Source organism: Equus quagga, chromosome 15, assembly GCF_021613505.1.
Source record: "Equus quagga isolate Etosha38 chromosome 15, UCLA_HA_Equagga_1.0, whole genome shotgun sequence".
Classification (NCBI taxonomy): domain Eukaryota; kingdom Metazoa; phylum Chordata; class Mammalia; order Perissodactyla; family Equidae; genus Equus; species Equus quagga.
This window is the reverse complement of record NC_060281.1, coordinates 77,559,657-77,579,480: the sequence shown is the minus strand read 5'-3', so window position 1 is coordinate 77,579,480 and position 19,824 is coordinate 77,559,657. Positions and strand designations below refer to the sequence as shown.

The 19,824-nt window shown below is 49.2% G+C and overlaps 1 protein-coding gene across 2 annotated transcripts in view; it reads left to right on the top strand.

Moving 5' to 3' along the window:
* The window catches only part of KSR2 (kinase suppressor of ras 2), a 383,972-nt gene that overhangs the window by 263,099 nt on the left and 101,049 nt on the right, over window positions 1-19,824 (top strand). For both annotated transcript variants that reach the window (XM_046640610.1, XM_046640609.1), the window contains exons 6-7: window positions 16,671-16,740; window positions 19,702-19,785. In XM_046640610.1, coding sequence (XP_046496566.1) covers window positions 16,671-16,740; window positions 19,702-19,785 — 154 coding nt within the window. The remainder of the gene's footprint in view (window positions 1-16,670; window positions 16,741-19,701; window positions 19,786-19,824) is intronic.

The window sequence follows — 19,824 nt, the reverse complement described above, 5'->3', positions numbered from 1 at the left end:
GCCAGGGATGCTGCCCAACATCCTATAATACATAGGACAGCCTCCACCACAGAGAATCATCCAGCCCACCTGTCAATCATGCCGAGGTCAAGAAACCCTGATCCAGGGCAGTCGTTCTCAAAGTTCAGTCCCCAAACTTGCAGCAGCATCGGGCATCACCCGGAACTTGTTAGAAATGCAAGTTTCTTGCTTTCCCCCCTAGACTCAGTGACTCAGCAGCTCTGAGGTCCAGAAATCAGCATTTAAGCCTTCCAGACGACTGTGGTGCGTGAAGTTTGAGAGCCACTGACCTAGCACAGTCAGCGTTATAAAATGCCAAGAGAAGCAGTTGGGTGCCCAGGTCTCATTACAGGGCAGAGATGCTGGCCTGAAGTCAGAGTCCACGTTCTCTACCACTATCACCTCTCGGTCCCGTTTGAAGCTGGGTCAGACTACAAATAGCCAACACCCCACGTCAGTGCCTGGTGTCAGTCCGAGAGCCCAGATAATTTTCAAGGTAAATTAAAACACTGCTCACTGACTCTTCGAGGTGAGAGCATGCCTTGGGTTTCGCTGGATGGTGCTTGTTCTTGCGGGCTTGGTAGATTACCTTGCTGGATTCCAGGAAGGGTGGGGGGTTTTGATTTTTATGGAATGTCGAATCTTAGTCACAGATATTATCAGGCCAGCCCCATTGATTCAGGTGGCTAGGTGGATAAACAGATTTTTTTTTTTCCTGTGGGAAATTCCTGATAAAGGAAGAAGCAAGAAATTCCCCCCTCCTCCACTCACCAACTGTCTTGGGCAAATTACGGAACTTCTCTGATCTGCAACTTTGTCTTCTGTGAAATGGGATGGAGTCCTGATCTTTCTAGTTGCCGCGAGGATCCTATACATAAAATGCCGGGCATGGAGTAGAAGCTTAATAAGTGCCGATTTGTACCCCTTCTTTGGAAGAGTCCAGGGCACATGGCTGTATTAGTTTCCTATTGCTGCTGTAACAAATTATCATACATGTAGTGGCTGAAAACCACACAAACTTATTCTTTTATATTTCTGCGGGCAGAAGTCCAAAGTGAGTCTTATGGGGCTAAAATCGAGGTGTTGGCAGGGCCAGTTCCTTCCAGAGGCCCCAGGGGAGATCTGTTCCCTTTGCTTTTCCAGCTTCTCGTGGCCCTCCTCATTCCTTGGCTTGTGGCCACATCAGCTTTTCTCCCTTAGCTCCCGTTGAGGTCACATCTCCTTCTTCCTGTGACTTTCTTACTCCCTTTTATCAGGATTTTGTGATTATGGGTGTAGGGCCCCTGGATAGTCCAAGACAGTCTTCCCATCTCAAGATCCTTAATTTATTCCCATCTGCACAGTCCCTTTGGCCGTATAAGGTCACATTCAGAGGTTCCAGGCATTAGGAGTGGCTATCCTGGGGGACCACTGTTCAGCCTATCCCCATGTGTTAGCCCATTCGAGCTGCTATAACAAAAATACTACAGATTGGGTGGCTTAAACAGAAAACCTTTATTTCTTACAGTTCTGGAGGCTGGGAAGTCCAAGATCAAAGCGCCAGCAGAGGTGGTGTCTGGTGAGAGCCCGCTTCGTAAATCACAGAGGACCATCTTCTCGCTATGTCCTCCATGGTGGCAGGGGCTGGGGACCTCTCTGCGATAAGGACCCTAATCTCATTCAGGAGAGCTCCACCCTCATGACCTAATCACCTCCCAAAGGCCCACCTCCTGATGCCATCACATTGGGGATTAGGATTTCAACATGTGAATTTGTGGGGACACAAACATTCAGTCCATAAGACACGAGGACTGAAGTCATTGGCAACTCTATAAATAAACTCCTTTGTAGGAGACCCCATAGTGAAAAGGCCTGCCCCTAGGTTTGGTCACAGGGTGATGTCTGGGTCCTGTTCCTCAGCGCTGCTCCTAAGTTCACGGCAGGCGGGGAGCAGCATAAACCACCCTGTGGTTCTCGGAGCGAGGCGCCTGGACCAGCAGCATCACATTACCTGGGAATGTGTTAAAATGCAGATTCTCAGGAGCCGGCCTGGTGGCGCAGTGGTTAAGTGCACACGTTCCACTTCTCGGCGGCCCGGGGTTCGCTGGTTCGGATCCCGGGTGCAGACATGGCACCGCTTGGCACGCCATGCTGTGGTAGGCGTCCCAGATATAAAGTAGAGGAAGATGGGCATGATGTTAGCTCAGGGCCAGTCTTCCTCAGCAAAAAAGAGGAGGACTGGCGGTAGTTAGCTCAGGGCTAATCTTCCTCAAAAATGCAGATTCTCAGGACCTGCTCCAGATTTAACTGATCAGAGTCCCTGTAGCAGACCCGAGCAATCTGTAGTGTAAGGAGCTTGCTCACCTACTGCAACGTTGACCCTTTCAAAATAATTCAGTGGTTTTTAGTACGTTCACAGAGTTGTACAACCATCACCACTAATTCCAGAATATTTTCACCACCCCAAAAAGAAACCCTGTACCCATTAGCTGCCACTCCCTATTGCCCCTCCCTCAAGCCCCTGGCAACCATTAATCTACTTTCTTTCTCTATGGATTTACTTATTCTGGACATTTCATATAAATAGAATCATACACCATGTGGTCTTTTGGGTCTGGCTTCTTTTACTTAGCCTGATGTTTTCAAGGTTCATCCACGTTGTAGTGTATCAGTACTTCATTCCTTTTTTTGGCTGACTAATATTCCACTGTTTGGGTATGCCATATTTCGATTATCCATTCATCAATTGATGGGCATTTGGATTGTTTCCACTTTTTGGCTCTTATAAAGGATGCTGCCATGAATGCTCAAGTTTGAGAACTCCTGCTGTAGAGAATTCATCAGAATCCAGAAACCTGGGTCTTGCTTTGCCAGTTCAGAATACAGATTCTTTTGGAGTCCAATTCACATTAACCAGACTTTTGAGACTGATGTACGCATCCAGAATGTCTGTTTATTAATGTACGATGAGAACTTACTGTCACAGGGACTGCAATTCTCCAGCGCCAAGGGATTAGCCCGTTTTCTCTCTGCAGTGTGCGCTTCCTGACAGCCACATTTTCTTTGGGAGGTTTCCTGGTGAACATGGAATAGGGAGAAGGGGAGTTTGCTGCGTGGAATGTTTCAAGGCCTCAGGCTGGGACAACCTGCTCTCTCTGGGCAGGGTAACTGAGAGTACAGGCAAACTGTCCAGTGTGCATCGTGGATCCTGCCTCTACCGCTTGCTAGCTGTGTGACCTAGAGCAAGGTGTTCAACCTCTCTGAACTACACTTCCCTTGTCTGTGATTTTGAGATAATAATAATGAAGATGTTATAGGACTGTTGTGAGAATAAATGAGATCATACTTGTAAAGTGTTTAGTACTAGTGCCTAGTACGTGGCCCATAAATGGTGGCACCACCACCCTTATGATGACTAACCGTCTCACAGTTGGGGTGGAGTTGCATGAGGGACTGGAGACACCAGAAGTCTGCTGTAATGTCTGTCCCTGTGACCTTGTATAAGGTCAATATTCTTCTGTTTGTAAGTGAAACAACTCAGACCGCTTTAAATGTTTAAAAGTGAAGACTTCATAGTAACTGGAGAAGCTCCAGGGCTCAAATGATGTATCAGCCTTTGGCTTCTCTGCATCTCTCTGCTCTGCTTTTCAAGGGTCTTGGCTTCCTTCTCAGGCAGGCCCTTCCCGCAGGTGGCCCCTGAGCGCTCAGCTGGGCAGCCCACCAGCTTAGCTACTCCTGGGGATAGAGGAGATCTTAAAAAAAAAAAAAAAATCCCAGGTCATTTTTTTGTGGGTTCTGATTGGCCCATCTTGGGTCACATGACTACCCCGAACCAATCTCAGTGGTCAAGGGGTTGGAACACTTTTGGACTCACTTGTCTGGGTCAAACCACTGCCCAGGACTGGAAGGGGGCTCAGCCTGCCCCGGACTCTAGGACTGAGATGCCAGAGGGGAGTTTCCCAAGGGAAAACCTGGCAGCTGTTACTAGAAGAAGAAGAAATGGGCTCCAGTGCCAAAGAGCCCTGTCCCTCGGATGGGCTGAGAGGGTCAAGCCAACACCCACCCCTACAACTCTCTTTGCTTCTCCTTCATGGTTGATGGAGGCCCTCTTTCCATCTGTCCAGTATTTAATCCCATCGTATCAGGCTCCGGATCCAGGTCCCTTCCTGCCTCTTTGGGCAGGGAATCTTAGCTATAAAACTGCTGCCACTTAGAGCTGGATAATTCTTGTGATGGGACCTGTCCTGTGCATTGCAGGATATTCAACAGCATCCCTGGCCTCCACCCACTAGATACCAGTAGCACGCCTTCCCCAGTTGTGACCCCCCCCAAAATGTCTCCAGATACTGCCAGATGTCCCCTGGGGAGCCACCATCACCCACTTTTGAGAACCCGTAAATTAACAGAACCGAAATGAACAGTTTAGGTTAATGTGTTTCTCTATTCTCTGATCCACTAGGGGTTGAGCTAGTTTCACTCTTGGAAGCTGCCTTCCTTATCTCCAAGTTCTTGGAGGTCAGAATTCTCTGTATCCCCAATACTGACAACACTTCTCACTGATAAACCATGGCCCTGTTGCAGCAGAGGCCCCCTGTCTCAGTGGCCATACCCTCAGGGCTACCACATCAGGACCAGGACCTGTCACATCTCCATCACCTCGGCCACACTTAGTGATGCTTTGGAATCTGGACACCTCGCCTTGACCTTGGAATCTTATCCATCACAAGGCTGTCTCCACCATGTCTGCCACCCACAGACAGTGTGACACCTCTTTGGGTGGCACTTTGAGCATCAAGGAACTGAGAGAGGGAGGGAGTCTGTTGCCTAACGTTCAGACCCAAGGATGTGAGCTGTCCTGGGTTTCTTAAAGTCAGACCGGGGTCTTTCACAGTAAGCTCGCTTGGTCTGTCCCCGCTGAGCCCACTCAGGCAGTAAATTCCATGGAACGACTGTGTGGGGAACTTCTCAGCAGCGCTTTGCTCTATGCACAATTAACTTTCATCGAACATTAGCTACAGGGTGGCTGCATAATTACGAAACACCACATTTCCACTGGGGGAGAGTTTCAGATCAGGCAACTTCGAATGGCTCTGATTTAAGATCCATAAACTCAGTTCAAGGCAATAAATATGTAAGTAATTGATGATGTAGTGTGCGAGGAACTTAAGATCCATCCATCACAACGGGGCAAGCAAGGGCTATGGCCACGCTCTGAGAACAGGATGATAGGACAGGAATAAATGGCCAGCGGGACCTAGACAGTTCTGGCCTCCCCATAACTCGCCGCTGCTTCTCCAGAGTCGTGGCCTCATTCCCCAAAGCATCCAGGTTTGTCTCCTCGGGCCAGGGGGAAGGGCCGCCTAGGAAGCCTGGAAATCTGCACTTGGGTTGCTCAAGGGGAAAGCTGCCTTTATTGCACACCTACTACATGCCTGGCACTTGCATCATATGCCAGTGCCCAGTTCTTAGGGAAACTCTGCAAGATGGGTTTTATCACTCCCATTTTTCAGAGGAGGAGATCCAAAGAGTGGAAGACCCAAGAACTCACGAGGGCAGAAGCAGGATAGCGACTCAGGTCTGCAGCTGTCAATTAATTGCATCTTGTCCCTCTATCTCTTAGGCACAAAACAGGGTTTGGGCCCCTGGGCTGCCCGGATTGCAGACATGCGGGCCACAAATGCGTCTTTCGCCCATTTCTGGGTCCAGATGTCAACCCCAACTTGCAGATGCCAGCCTGTGGTCTGCATGCCCCCCACCTCCGCTCGCCCCACGCCTGTCACTGATACTGCTGTTTCTGTTTATTTCAACGTGAGACTATTTACAATTGAAATTGATGGAGCACAGGGCTGGCTGTTTTTCTCCCTTCACAGGGACATTTGCAGTGATGGCAGCGTGGGGCCTCTGTCTGTCAACTCTTGTTTTGTCCTCATTTAAGCCTGAGCCAGGCGCAGTAAGCCAGCCTCTTCCAATTAGCATTTTCCTTCGGGTCAAGGAGACAGGTCCTGTGTCTGTGTGGTCTGAGATGGCTCTGCCTGGCTGGGTGGGTCTCCAGGCTTCTCCAGGTCTCCAGGCTGCCTCTCCTCACGCTCCAGGCTTCTCTCTCAGGAAGGGTGCACAAGAAGACCCCCTCGCTAGCTCTGCTGGTGGTCTCTCCTCCTTTCTAAATATCGAAAGAGAGACCAAAGTGCTCCCAAGTAGGGCTTGGCAGTCAGGGAGACGTAGGATCAAATCCCAGAAGGATGCATAAAACAGACATAGCTGTGATGAAGAATCCATGAGCTAATGCAGATAAAACACTTAGGCTGGCTGTCCCCAAACTTGTCTGCCTATTTGTATCACCTGAAGACCTTGTAAAACTTTCAAAGCCAGGCGACAACCCAGCACAATTAAATCAAGGGTCAGCAAACTTTTTATTAAAGAGCCAGATAGTAAATATTTTAGGCTTTGTGGGCCATATGGTCTCTGTCGTGTCTGCTCAACTCTGCCCTTACAGTGCCAAAGCAGCCGTCGACAATGGGCGTGGCTGTGTGCCAATAAAACTTTATTTATAAAAAACGGCCGTGGGCCAGATTTGGTCCAATGACCTAGTTTGCTGACCCCTGAATTAAATCACAATGCTGGAGAGGGGCACAGGCCTCCGATGATTCCAGTAAGCTGACAGTTTGGGGAACTACTGACTTGGCGCTGCCTGGTTTGGGTTACCTGTTATCATTAGGGCTGCCCTGCAGCTCAGAGAAGGTAAGTGACTTGCCAAGTTAGTGGCAGAACCAGGACAATAACCTTGGTCTCTCTGACTCCAAGCCTCATTCTTTTGATCACTCTGCTTGTCTGTTTTAAGCTCTCAGAGCCTCAGTTTGTTCATCTGTAAAATGGGATCGATACTAGACCTCGTTGAGAGGTGGCTGACAGGACTGAATGTGGAAATTGACGTGAATTGCATGTCTGCCCTCAAGTGGGGCTCCGTCCATGGCATCCATTCCAGGTGAGAGTCAGGAGGAGTTGAGGCTGTTCCAGGGTCCCAGCCCCAGTGGCTGGAGGAACTGTGGGGCCCTGGACAGACAGGCAAGTGGGAGAGAGGTCTGGGAGAGAAGGTGGTGGGCTCCATTGTGGGGCAGGTACACTTCCTTTGCTCAGCCATCCCAGCTGAGGTCCCGGCCGCGGGTCAGAGCCTGAGTGGTGGGGCTGGAGGTGTGTGTGGGTGGGTGATCAGGGCAGAGTGGGGCTCCTGGCTTCCTGGGACCCCTGACTGGCGGGGGCCCTGCAGGGTTTGGAGAAGTGAAGCCTCCATTGTGAGGTTTGGGCTGCTGGGTTATTTTTGCTGGAGTTAGTAAGAAAAACCCTTCACCTCTCAGCTCTAAGCCAAACTCTGCACAAGACACTGAACACATAGAAGTGTGTTACTGGCTGCTCCTAGGCTAGGAGCTCACGATCAAGGGTGGTGATGGGGAGAACAGATACGCAAGCAGAGGCTCTCCGTATAACGAAGTGAGTGGCCCGAGAGGTAAGCACAGGATGCTACGGGAGGGGCACATCAGGAGCATCCGGCCCTGTGCATTCAGGGAGGGCTTCCTGGAGGAGCTCTGCCTGAGCTGGATCTTGGAGGAAGAGTTGGCCTGAGTCAGGCTAAGAGAAGTAAGGAAGGGCATGCAGAAGAATGTTCTAGACAGAGAGAATAGCATCTCTGAAGGTGGGAGGTGCAAAACAGCAATCTCTGGTGTGACTGTGACTCGGGGAGGGCTGGGCAGGGGCTGGGGACAGCTGTGGGGCCATCAGTGACTTTAAGCCCAGGACTAGCCCTTGGTGCTGTCTTGGTGCTTTCTCAGGCATGGGGGGCATTTCTTCGTCTGGCCTGGGGTCTGCATGTTCTTCCTCCTCTCCTGACCTCTCTTGGTCACTTATGTAGATACGATGCTATAATGGAGGTCCTTGAGACCATGATTTTCGATACCCCATGCCCACACCCAGGATGATGTTTAAGTGATCCACGCCCCCAGCTCCAGAAGCACCACCCCTATTTCCTTATTGATGATTTCTTTCCTGAGCACTTCCCAAACAGACCAAGCTGGATCCATTATCCTGATCAGATTCTTCTGGGTTTCTAGATTTTATTCCCTTTTTTGTATTTGAAGGTTATTTTATTACAGGAAATGATTTTGACACTTCAGGATGAGCCCCTCCTCTTTCCAGACCAGAGCAGTAAAATTATAACAAGGGGAATTCGAGGGGAAGCTTTTGGGTGGGGATACAGAGAGAGGAAAGAAAGACAGGTTTCCTAATAGGTCTCGTTTTTAGAATTGATAATTATGCCACGCCCCCTCCAATCCGTGGGGTGGTGTCTCGTGGAATTAGAGACCCACCGCCTCACTTTTCTTGTCTTGCCCCCCCGATGGGCCCCGCTGCCCCCACACCCCCCCGCACGCACACCTCACCTACTGTTAACATCTTGGACTCTCCATTTACCATCCTCAAAAGGAAGATGATTACTCGCGTGGAACCCGGGTCTCCCATTGTTTGGTTACGAGGTTAAAAATCCCCAATACACTTTAATAAATTCAGCAGTGAGCACATTATAAAATGTAATTAAATGCCTCAGCCATCTTCTCCTTCTTTACCGGCAGTGAAATTTAATTGAGGCCATCTGAGGGGGCTGAAATAAATCACAGGTGATGATTCCAGGATTCGCGTTTCTCCCTGGGAGAGGGCGTGATGTTATCACTGTCCACACTTTTGATTTATAGAGAATTCAGGGGAATTCCAGCTTGGCACTTACCTGCCAGGACTCAGACACCAGGTGGTGATGGTCTTTTAAAAAGGGGAGAAGGATTCTGGAGAGATTAGAACAACTGCATTCTAGTTTTCCCACTAGCTCCTGAAGATGCGTCCAGTGTGGCTTCACCATTTTTAAAAATTTTTAACCGGGCATGGGGAGGAGAACCATGATTGCAACTCTCTGTGATGTCTTCCCCTCACATCCTCTGCATTTCCTGCCTCTTGCCCCACATATCAGCCCTCTGTCTATTCTGCTGCTATTTGCTCAGTGCCCTCACTGCTCACCCGTCTTACCAGGGTAGGCGTCTACCTGGAGACACTCCCAGGAGGGCACTCTCTCTATCTAGCCCCCTTGGCCATGACCAGCACCACCACCACTCCAGTTGGAACTTACACATCCTCAAGGTCTTCTCTCTGCTTTGATAAAGTGACAACTGGATAATTGTATTAATTAGCCCAGACAGAAGGAGTGAGAGAAGAGAGTTAATTTTCTTTTCCCTTTGCCTTCATGAGCTGACATGGATTTCAGCAGTGGCATGTAATCAGAGTCATTGCCTCCTCATGGATTATTTTACCAAGAGACAGTGAGGGCTAGAAAGGACACAGGTTTGAGGTGAGACTAGTATGGGTTAGAATTCTGGCTGGGCTGCTTACAGTTCTAACTGTGCCTCGCTTCTCTCTTCTTCAAGTGGGCATTGAAGCAACACGCCCCACAGGGTGCTAGGATTAAGTGAGCAGAGGGGGTGACACCAAGTGGTCATGCACATTTTGGCTTGGAGAATGCAGGCCACTTGTCCAAGGATTCCCGCCATGTAAGTGGCAAAGTGGGTCTTCAACCCAAGTCTTCTGGCTCCAAAGAAAAACATCTTCCACATTGTGTATGTATGTCAAATCATCCCGTTGTATGCTTTAGATCTTACATTTGTCCATCATACCTCAATAAAGCTGGGGAAAGAAAAGAAAAAGAAGAAATCTCTCTGCTAATCAGCCAAGGAAATGAGTTACAGAACTCTAAATCAGGAGTTGGCACATTTTTTCTATAAAGGGCTAGGTAATAATTGTTTTTGGTTTGTGGGCCATATTGTTGCTGTCACAGTTACTCATCTCTGCTGGTGCCATGTGGAAGCAGTCACGGACGATACGTAAATGAGTGAGTGTGACTGTGTGCCAATCAAACTTTATTTATGATAGCAGGTGATGGGCTGGCTTTGGCCCGAGGGTCATCGTTTGCCAGCCTCCTCTCTAAATCATAGTCCATGGAGAGCTCTGTCGTGTTGTAACGTGTGTTAAGTCAGAGTGATGATGACAATGACAAAAACAATAATAACAATAATATGTTGGATGCTCAGCTGAGCCCTGTTCCAATTATATTACCCCACTTAATCCTCCTAGCCATCATATGAGGGTGGTATTTTGACCCCCTTTTTACAGGAAACAAAAGGAGACTCAGAGAGGTGAAAGTAGCCAAGGTCTGATAGCTAGTAGGTGGCAGAGCTGATGTCTGAACACAGGTCTGCTCCCTTCACAATCCCACACTCTGCTGGGCAAGTCAATGACCTGGAGGCCCTTTCTGTTCAAAAGTATGCTGCTCTGTCTCCAAAGAAAGTCCACACTAGGCTAGTTTAAACCCCCGTACATGTGAATTGGTCTGATCCTGATGCCTCCATTCCTGCAATATTCATATTTATAGGCACACAGCTTCCCCTTAGCCCTCTGTTTTGCATCAGTGCCATGAGGATCCCTCAGCATCTCCTCTGAATGGTCTCTTCCATCACGAGTGAGCCGCACTATCCTTGCTCACCCCTGGCATCTCTTATCATTGTCAGTCCCCTCTGCCTTGTTTCTTCCCCGGTGACATGGCAGCCAGGCCACCCTCATCAACACCCTCACCAGTGCCAAGTGGCTCCCCGGACGCCTCCATAGCTATCACAGCCCCCAGCTGATGAAATCTGGATCTTGGGAAGTGGGATGTAGCTGTCTCATGGAAGAAAGGATGTCAAATACATGAAGAAACTCGATTTGGCCTTGAAGCATCACGGAGCTGTAACCTTTCGAGACAGCATATAATTAAAATACTTTTAGATCTGATATATTGGGATTGGATATTAAAGCAAATAAAGTTATTCTCTGCTATGTGAGTAATATGAGCAGCTTTCGTCAAGGATTGGTTGGCACCTTGGATAAATCAGTAGGATTTTCGCTGGGAACTGGCCTGTGACCCCAAAAGAAAAGTTTAATGGTCTAAGTTTTATTAGTTTCAGGTATCTTTGAGCCCAAAGAATCTGCTACTTGATTTGAATGAGGCACCACTGTAATCACTCAGTCTGTCGTGTCCCTGGGCTGGAAGCTTAAGGGCAGCTTGGAACTCTCATTTCATTTGTGGTGTTTCTGAGGGTGAGTTCTCCACCTAAAACGGAGTTATGGAGGGTAAATGAAATAATACATTTAAAGCAGTTAATCTGGGTCCTGCCATGCAGTAGGTCCTCAATAAATGTTAGCTGTTACTATTAATAGCATTATGTGCTGAGAGGTCTTTGTCTCTCTGGAAATGTTTCAAGATGGGCTGGCTCCTCTTCTAGCCGAGAGGGATTAGAGACTCAGACCCTGGTAGGGTGGGGAGTTGGAGGATGGGGGAGGGTCAGGGGGATGGGGGGTGGGAGGTGGGGGGTTTCCTCTGGTTTTTGGTACAGGCTGCCGGGCTATTCTCCCTTCAGCCGCCAGAGGGAGCTCTTAAACGTGGAAGGCCCCGCACCGCCTCCTGCTTCTGTTCTAACGTCCTTGGCGGGTCCCCTGGCCTTAAAACAAACCCCAAAGGCGGTACTGTTTCGTTTCCCTGGTGGAATGTATCACTGTCGGAAATTGTCTTGGGATTTTATTTGTTTACTCATTTACTTTCTGACTCCCTCTTCTAGACTCTAAACTCAGAAAACTCTGTTCTGTTCACCATACCCCCAGTTCCTAAAACCGTACCTGGCACAGGATAGGTGCTGTATCCGTGTCCCACGGCTGCTGTAACACATTACCACAAACCCAGGGCCTTAAAACAACACGCATTCATCATCTGACAGTTCTGGAGCTCAGAAGTCCGAAATCAAGGTGTCTGCAGGGCTGGTTCCTTCTGAGGCTCCAGGGAGAATCCATTCTCTCAACTTTTCCAGATTCCGGAGGCTGCTGCATTCCTTGGCTGTTGGCCCTTTTCCATCCCCAGAGCCAGCCATCATCACATCTCTAACTCTGACCCTCCTGCCTCCCTCTTTCTCTTATAAGGACCCTTATGACTATACTGGGCCCACCTGGATAATGCAGGGTACCCTCCCCATCTCAAGACCCTTAATCCCATTTGCAAAATCTCCTTTTGCCTGTTAGGTAACATCCAGGTTCCAGGAATTAGGACGTGGATATCTTTGTGGGGGAAGGGGGCATTCTGCTCAACAAAATATTGACTGAATAACTGCGTGAGCGATAGAAGGAATGAACAGCGTACTCTTACACCACCTTACAGGCCTCTGCGGCCCTTCTCCAAGCTTCAGAGGGTCGATGCTCATTGTTTTCTTTGTTTCCGAGACAGAGGAAGGAGGCGTGGACAGTATCGGAGGGCTGAACTCCATGGATCTGGAGGACAGTCTGGATTAGAAGAATCCAGGTTGTTCCTGTCTGTGGTTCAAATCCCAACTCAGTCACTTATTAGCTACAGACAATTGCTTATAGCTTCTAAGCTTCAGTGTTCCCATCTGTGAAATGGGGATGAAATTGGCTGCCGTTGACTGAGCCCCCACTCAATATTCAGCCTCTGAATTAAAAACCCCATTCCTGGCCTATCATTGCAGTGTGACCTTGGGCAAATGGCGTGACTTCTTGATTTCCTTGGTGGTGGAATAGGTCTAATTCTAACAGCTGCCACATGACATGCATCCATCCATCGTAGTGAACGGATTAAATGAGGTCCTATCTGTAAAGGGCTCATTTGGCAGTAGCGCTTGGTACCCAGTAACACTCAACAAAAAGCGGATCTATTATTATTTTTCTTATTTCTTATTTTCTTCTTCTTCTTACATCTTTTCCTCCTATTCTTTTTCCTCCTCTTCCTTCACTCTATCACTGGTTTTTCCCTGGTGTCACTGTGTTAAATATTTTTAAGTGTTTTTCTCATGCCTGACTCCTCTGTTAGCCCGAGTCCCATCTCCCAGGTCGGAGCCGCAGTTTTTCATTTTAGAGCTCTATGTAGTGGGATGCTTTATTCCTGTCGAGGCTTCTGTTTGTCTATCTGGCTATCAAGGTGGTTTCAAGGATCCAGGTGGCTGCTCTCTCCCCATTGTTGATGGAGGCACTTCCGAGAGGGCATCGACAGCCAGACCTATAGAAGACAGGAACCATGTTTCTCTCCAACACTTTCCCTTTCCACGTACTGCAAATGAAAATATCCAAGAAGCGAAGTCTATTATTCTACTCCTGGGACCCAAGGCACCGGGGAGGCCCACAACTCTGCCTCCGTGCCTGCGTGACTCGTTATCAGAAAATTAGAGTAGAAAAGAAGCTTTTGTTCAGCCATGGAGACATCTTAATAGGCGCTTTGATTGTTAAACAGAAGTTTCTATATCAGTTTAATTGCTGTAAATGCTGTTTGCCTTCTCTGTTATGATAAAGCTTGGATTTTCATAGATTTTCCCCCTTCCCTTTAAACTGTTTTCCTTTGCTTGAAGACTTGCACTGGCAAATTTAATGAAATCCAAACGAAGAAAGGAAAAAGATCTGGAAGTTCAAATCTTCACACCCACGTACACAGCCGTGTGGAGGTTATTATTGCTCGAGACTAATGATGCTGCAGCTGCTTAATGTAATTGACAGAACTCACCCCTTCAACCAGATATCGGGAAATGAATCCCAACTACTAAACTTAATTACTTCTGGTTTTTTTGAGAAGGTGCTGTAATTGAGAATAACAGAATAACTAGGATATGAATCTAACAGTGAGAGGTGCTTATAATAAAAGATTTGTTCTCTGCTGACTTGAGCTTCAGAAGTACCATCTCGGGTTTTTTTGGTGAGGGATAGGGGTGGAGAGGTGGCTAGAGAAATGAGAAACATTCAGACCAGGGTTCTCAACCTCGGCACTGTAGATATTTGGGGCTGGGGTATAGATGTTTCTTTGATGTGGGGGTCTGTCCTGTGATTGTAGGATGTTGAGCAGCATGCCTGGCCTCAACCCATTAGATGCCAGTAGTATTCCCCACCACCCGCAGCGTGACAACCAAAAATATCTCCACGCATTGCCAAATGTCCCCTGGGGGGCAAAAAGCCCCTGGGGCAGGGGCTTTTGGAGAACTTGCAAACAATTGCAGAGTTACTCCTTAAAGTTCTGCTAGTGCTTGGCTGTGTGACCTTTAGCAAGTCACTGGACCTCTCTGAGCTCCTGGATCTTCCTTGGCAGTGTGGGAATAATGAGAATAATGGCTGCATAGAGGCATAGCTTCCAGGTAGAAACTGTGCAGTTTCTATGCCTAACACATATTGAGTGATTGATAAACTCAGTGTTTCTATTATAGTACTCTTGGATTCAGCAAATGTATATTAAGTAGTTACTTTGCCCAGGCACTATGCTATAAGGCAAGGATGCAGAGATGAAGATGTGGTCCCTGTCCTTGCAGGAATGGCAAATATATGGAGACTCATTGGTACTATCTTATTCCTCATCCATGGCAGACATTGTTAATCAGTCTTGGTGCTCTTTCCATCGAGCCTCAGAATCCTTCTCAACACACCTTTCTAGACAGCCACTACTAATGTCCCATGAGATGAAGCCTTTTGGCACTCCTGGTTTTGTAGATTCCCCAGGAGGAGGCTGTGTGTCTGAGCTAACCCTTCCTCTCCAGCACAGCCGGCCCCCCTCCTGCCACCCTCGGCACTGGAGAAAATGTTTTAAGGAGTTAGCAGGTAACATCCTTCCTCCCAAATCTGACTTCAGTCCCCAAAGGAGATAGGAATGGAAAGAATGTGCACTCGCTCTCTTCAAATTGTTATTCTTTCTTGTCTTTTTTGGTTTCCCTCAGAAACTGAAACAAGTAAGAAAATGAGCTTGGATGTGATGACAGTTCATTTTTAGTTAAACTAGAGGAAATTCCACTGGCTATGACTCTGATTTATCTATCATGCTGTCTCCCTCTTGGGTTCTCTCTGCCACACGGGGCTTGGAAAATCATTAGCTCCCCCAGAAAGGGGCCCAGTTCTACAAGGGCAGAATTGGGGTTTCTGGAAGCAGCTTTCAGATGGCTGCCGATGGTGTCATTAGAGAGAAGAGAGGAGTGAATGGGTTGGGGGTTAAACGCTCCCTGATCGGTTCAGACATGCCCAGCTCCCCGGTGAGCGCGCCACTCCATAACAATTGCTGTGAAAAATGAGACGTGCATTTGAGCTCCGAACACAGCGAGCTGGCTCCATCCATCTGGCCTGAGAAATGCGAGCTGGCGTGTGGGTCAGCCACTTGCTTCTTCTCTCCCTAGCTGGTGGAGATTTCACAGGCAGCACTGGTTCATTTCCGCTGTTGTTTCACACCTCTCTGGAGCCTTCAAGGCCTGTGAGGAGGGGGTGCGGGCTGCTGGACAGTAGAGTGGAGCTGGGGGCTGGTGCTCAAGGTCTGCAGAAGTCCTGGGGCTCAGTCACGGGTGGAGTAAGAGTGCAGGGGGCTGGGATGTAGCCTAAGCCATGAAAGAAAAGACCAGATGGGGACAGGCACCTAGTGTGAAGTCTGTGTGATTCATTATTCCCTCCTCATTCCCATTCATCCCTCAGTCCATCCATGCATTCGTCTATCCAGCCAGCCCTCCCTCCATCCATCCACCAATCCATCCACCTACCTAGCCATCTGCCCATCTACCCACTCATCTGCCCATCCACCGACCCATCCAACCATTCATCCAGCCACCTATCCAAACATCCATCCACCAATCCATCCACCTACCTAGCCTTCTGTCTATCTACCCACTCATCTGTCCATCTACTGACCCATCCAACCATTCATCCAGCCACCTATCCAAACATCCATCCATCCATCCATCCATCCAAGCATCTATCCATCCATCTATCCATCCATCCATCCATCCATGTACCCACTCACCCATCCCTCCACCTACCAATTCATCTACTCATCCATCTATCCATCCATCCATCCAACCACTCATCCATCCATTCATCAATCCACCCACTTATTCTAGTGTGAGTTCAGGTGTTTGGATGTATTTTAAATAGTTACCTACAATACACAGAAAGTGATAACGGTTTTCCATATAGAGTTTGCTTTTAAAATAAATGTATGTAAACAAAAAAAATGAGTCAACGTATTAAGTAAACAATTTTAGGGTTTGTACAGAAGCATGACAAAATTTAGGAAGCGGTATTTGACTGGCGTTTGGAATCTACAGCATTGGAACTTTGCATGCAAGGGCACATGCTCTAGAGCCCCTCAAGCCTGGAGTCACAGCTGCTGTGCAGTCTACACGGTTTATGCCCTTGAGCAAACGACATCCTCTCTCCAAGCCTCAGTTTCCTCATCCGTAAGGGTCAGATGCTAACAACCCCTGTCCTCAGGGTTCTTTTGAGGATTTAAGGAGCTAAGGTGTGTGAGTCACTTAGCGCGTGCCTGGCCCACACTCTGCACTCTGCAAATGGAAGTGATGCTCGATGTTATTCTTTCCACAGCTGACTGCTTTCAAGGCACGCCCCGGCTGCCCTGCCCCGGGGACCTTGCGTGGGTTAAGATAACACAAGTTAAACCAGTGTTCTTCTTGGCTTTGCTTTAGCAAGTGAAGGCAAGCAGTGTCTTCCTGAAGCCAGGGAACCTCCCTCCTCCTCCCAGGGCTTGGCCGGAGCCCACCCCAGCCTCCGACCCTCCGTGTAACAGGCTCTTCTCCTCTCTTCTCTCCCTGCAGACACACTGTCTGTGCCGCGCTGGTCCCCGCAGATCCCTCGCAGAGACCTCGGCAACTCCATCAAGCACAGGTAGGCTGGATTCCTGTGTGTATTGGGGCCCATCTGCCAGCACGGTGAGGGCTGGGGGCTCTGGCCCCTGGGGTGGGGAAGGCCTGGGCAAAGTGTTTCACTCCAGCTCCTATGTCACCATTCTCTCTCCTCTGCTAGGGTGAACTTCAATTTGGCAGGGGACTGACATCTCGGCTTCTTATTAACCTGACCCTTATAAAATTAGCACGTAGTGGTTGAAAGCCAGGCCTTTGGAGTCAGATTGACCTGTGTTGTGATCCCAGGTAGTAAAGCTTTGCAACCTTGAAAGAGTTGCTTAACCTCTCTGAGACTCAATTTTCTCATCAAACAATTCTGCCTACTCATAGAGTGGTGGTGAGGATTAAATGAGATAATGTATTCAGGTATTAAGCAGAGGGCCTAGCAAATAATAACCATGCAACAAACAGCGCCGTTGTTCAGACAAATGCTTTACGTCCTAATTTGGGGTCCCTCCACCCAGAAAACACTAGATTGCAGGCTGAACTCAGAGGTGCTCACTCTGCTGAGATGGAGGGCAGCCCAGGGCTCCAGCCCGGTTGGGTGCACAGGACAGCCTCTCCAGGGGCACACCTGCCCTTTTCAGGAGGGAGATTTGTGTCTACTAGTCACCCCTTATAAGAAGTTCTTTAACTTTCCACAGGTTGCCTCATTATCCTCACAAACTCAGTGGGGTAAGTTGCGCAAGTGTGGTCATGCCCATTTGACAGATAGGGAAACCAAGGCCCTGGCCGATTAAGTGATGGGTCTACAAGCTAGTGAACCTCAGCACTTTGGACACCGCTGCTGAGAGCGTTCTCTGCACCGAGGCCTCTGTGAACCAGCTGAGGGACTTGCTCACTCATTCATGGATGCTTCCCGCTGGTGCTGGTGGAGAATTTCTGTGCAGGACTGCAGCACGGAGCCCGGCGGAAGGCCTGCGCCCTTGGGGAGCTCGCGGTCTAGTGGAGGGTTAGACGGTTAACAGACCATGACAGTACGGAGGGAGCAGGGCTATTAGGGAGTGACACCAGGGGCAGACACATCACCGTAGCTGGGGGCGAGGTGGCAATGAGCACAGGCTCCCAGAATGGCATCTCGTCAACAGTTTTTGAAAGAAATATGTTGACAGAATAGTCCTTAAGACTCAAATGAGAAAACAGTGGAGGAAGCAGTGAGAAATACGCGAGAGATACGTCAATGGTCAGGCGGTGAGATGCAGGGACAAAAGCATCAAAAAGAAGGGCCTTTTTTTGGTTTGCTTTCGCACTGTCCCCTGGCTCAGCTCCACCCCTGGATTGGCCACACTCCTGGATCGGCCACACCCCCCACCTTGGCTCCACCCTCATTGGCCACACCCTTGGATTGGCCACACCCCCAGCTCTGCTCCCCTGGGTTGGCCCCGCCCCTGGCTCCGCCCCACCCTCAGGCTCTCGCACATGGTGTTAGACTGGGTGGTACCTCAGATTTAAACGCTGATGCCCAGAGGAGGGAAACGACCTGCTGGTCTTGGGCATCAGGAACGTCTTCTTAGAGGTGCTTGGACTTGGGATGTCCTGTAACTCTTCAGTCTCACCCTGTGTTTCTCCCCGGGCTCGATGCCGGGAGGGAGAGACCGGAACTCATCCCACCGCTGGTGAAGAGATGAAATTAAAATCCCATCCCGTCCACTGTCCTCACAGTCACTTCAGCCGGAGTTTGGGAAGAGGGAGAGAGCTGGTCCTGGGGGTGGGAAGGGGCTAGAAAGGAGAGCGCGTCCACCTACCACTCCTGCTGCCTCCATTCCGGCATTGCTGGCTGGCCGGTGGATCACAATTCAACTCGCCAACCCCCAGAGATGCCAAATCCTGCAAAACAGACCCCACCAAACTCACTGGCCTGGCGGAAGGGGCAGAAAGGGGCTCAACCACCCCCCCACCCCCATCCAAAACTGGAGAGGGATTTTCTTGGTCGCAAGAGTCTCTGTTCAGAATATTGCTATTTGCTCAGATGTGAGCAGGCTTTGCGCTACGGCTCATTCCGTTTAGAGAGTGACTGACCCAAATCAGGCAAGATGGCACAGCAGAGGGACGCAGGCTTGCCCTCAAAATTCTCAGGCACCAAGTTACATAATCACTTCCAATTTTCGTTTTGACACCGAGGCAATGGAGATTAGATACAACTCCTGCTGAAGGTGACAGAAATTGAAAATGAAAATTACCTCCGACCTGGCAACCTTCAGTCCTTTCCCTGGGCCCAGCCCTGCCGCTCCCCACCCGGTATCTCCTGGGGAGGAAAGCACCCCAGCAGTAGTGGGGGGCCCGGGAAGTTAATGTAATGCACTCTGTTCCCACTGGTTCCCCGCTGTATATCAGAGGCCTCCAGATGGCCTATGTTTGCAGCGAGCGTGGTGGTTGGGGAGGGAGGTGAGCTGATGGTCTGGAAAGGGTTGCACTTCAGAGGATTCTGCAACTAAAGTTGGGGGTGTCAGCTTCCCAGGTGACATGGTGGGGAAGGGCTCAGCCAGATTCCCTGGGGGCCCCACCTTGTTTTTTGGTTCTCTGAGGACAGTTCCAGCCCCATCCGTTGGTCTGTCCCAGAACTGAACTTGGCACACAGTAGCCCCCAGGCAATATTCGTTGACTGAATGAATGACTGTCATGAATGTTCAGGTAATAATATAGTCACAACTCAGTTCTGTGAGCGCTTACTATGTGCCAGGTGCTGTGGGGAGCCATTGACATGCGTGACCTCATTTAATCCACCCAACAGCCTATGAAGTGAGTACAGTTGTTATCCCCACTTTACAGATGAGGAGACTGAGGCTCCCATGGTTTACGCAACTTGATGAAGCCAAATATCTCAGAAGAAGCAGGACCGGAATCCAGGGCCCATCCAGTGCTTCAACCCTTCAAGGGGTTCATCCTTCTAGAGATAGGCCAGTCACCATTGCCTTGCCCTTGAACATTTTCTGTCTCTTTTCAGGTTTTCCACCAAGTACTGGATGTCTCAGACCTGCACAGTCTGCGGGAAAGGGATGCTTTTCGGCCTCAAGTGTAAAAACTGCAAGTAAGTGGCTGTGCCCGAAAGTGACTTTGGGATGTCAGC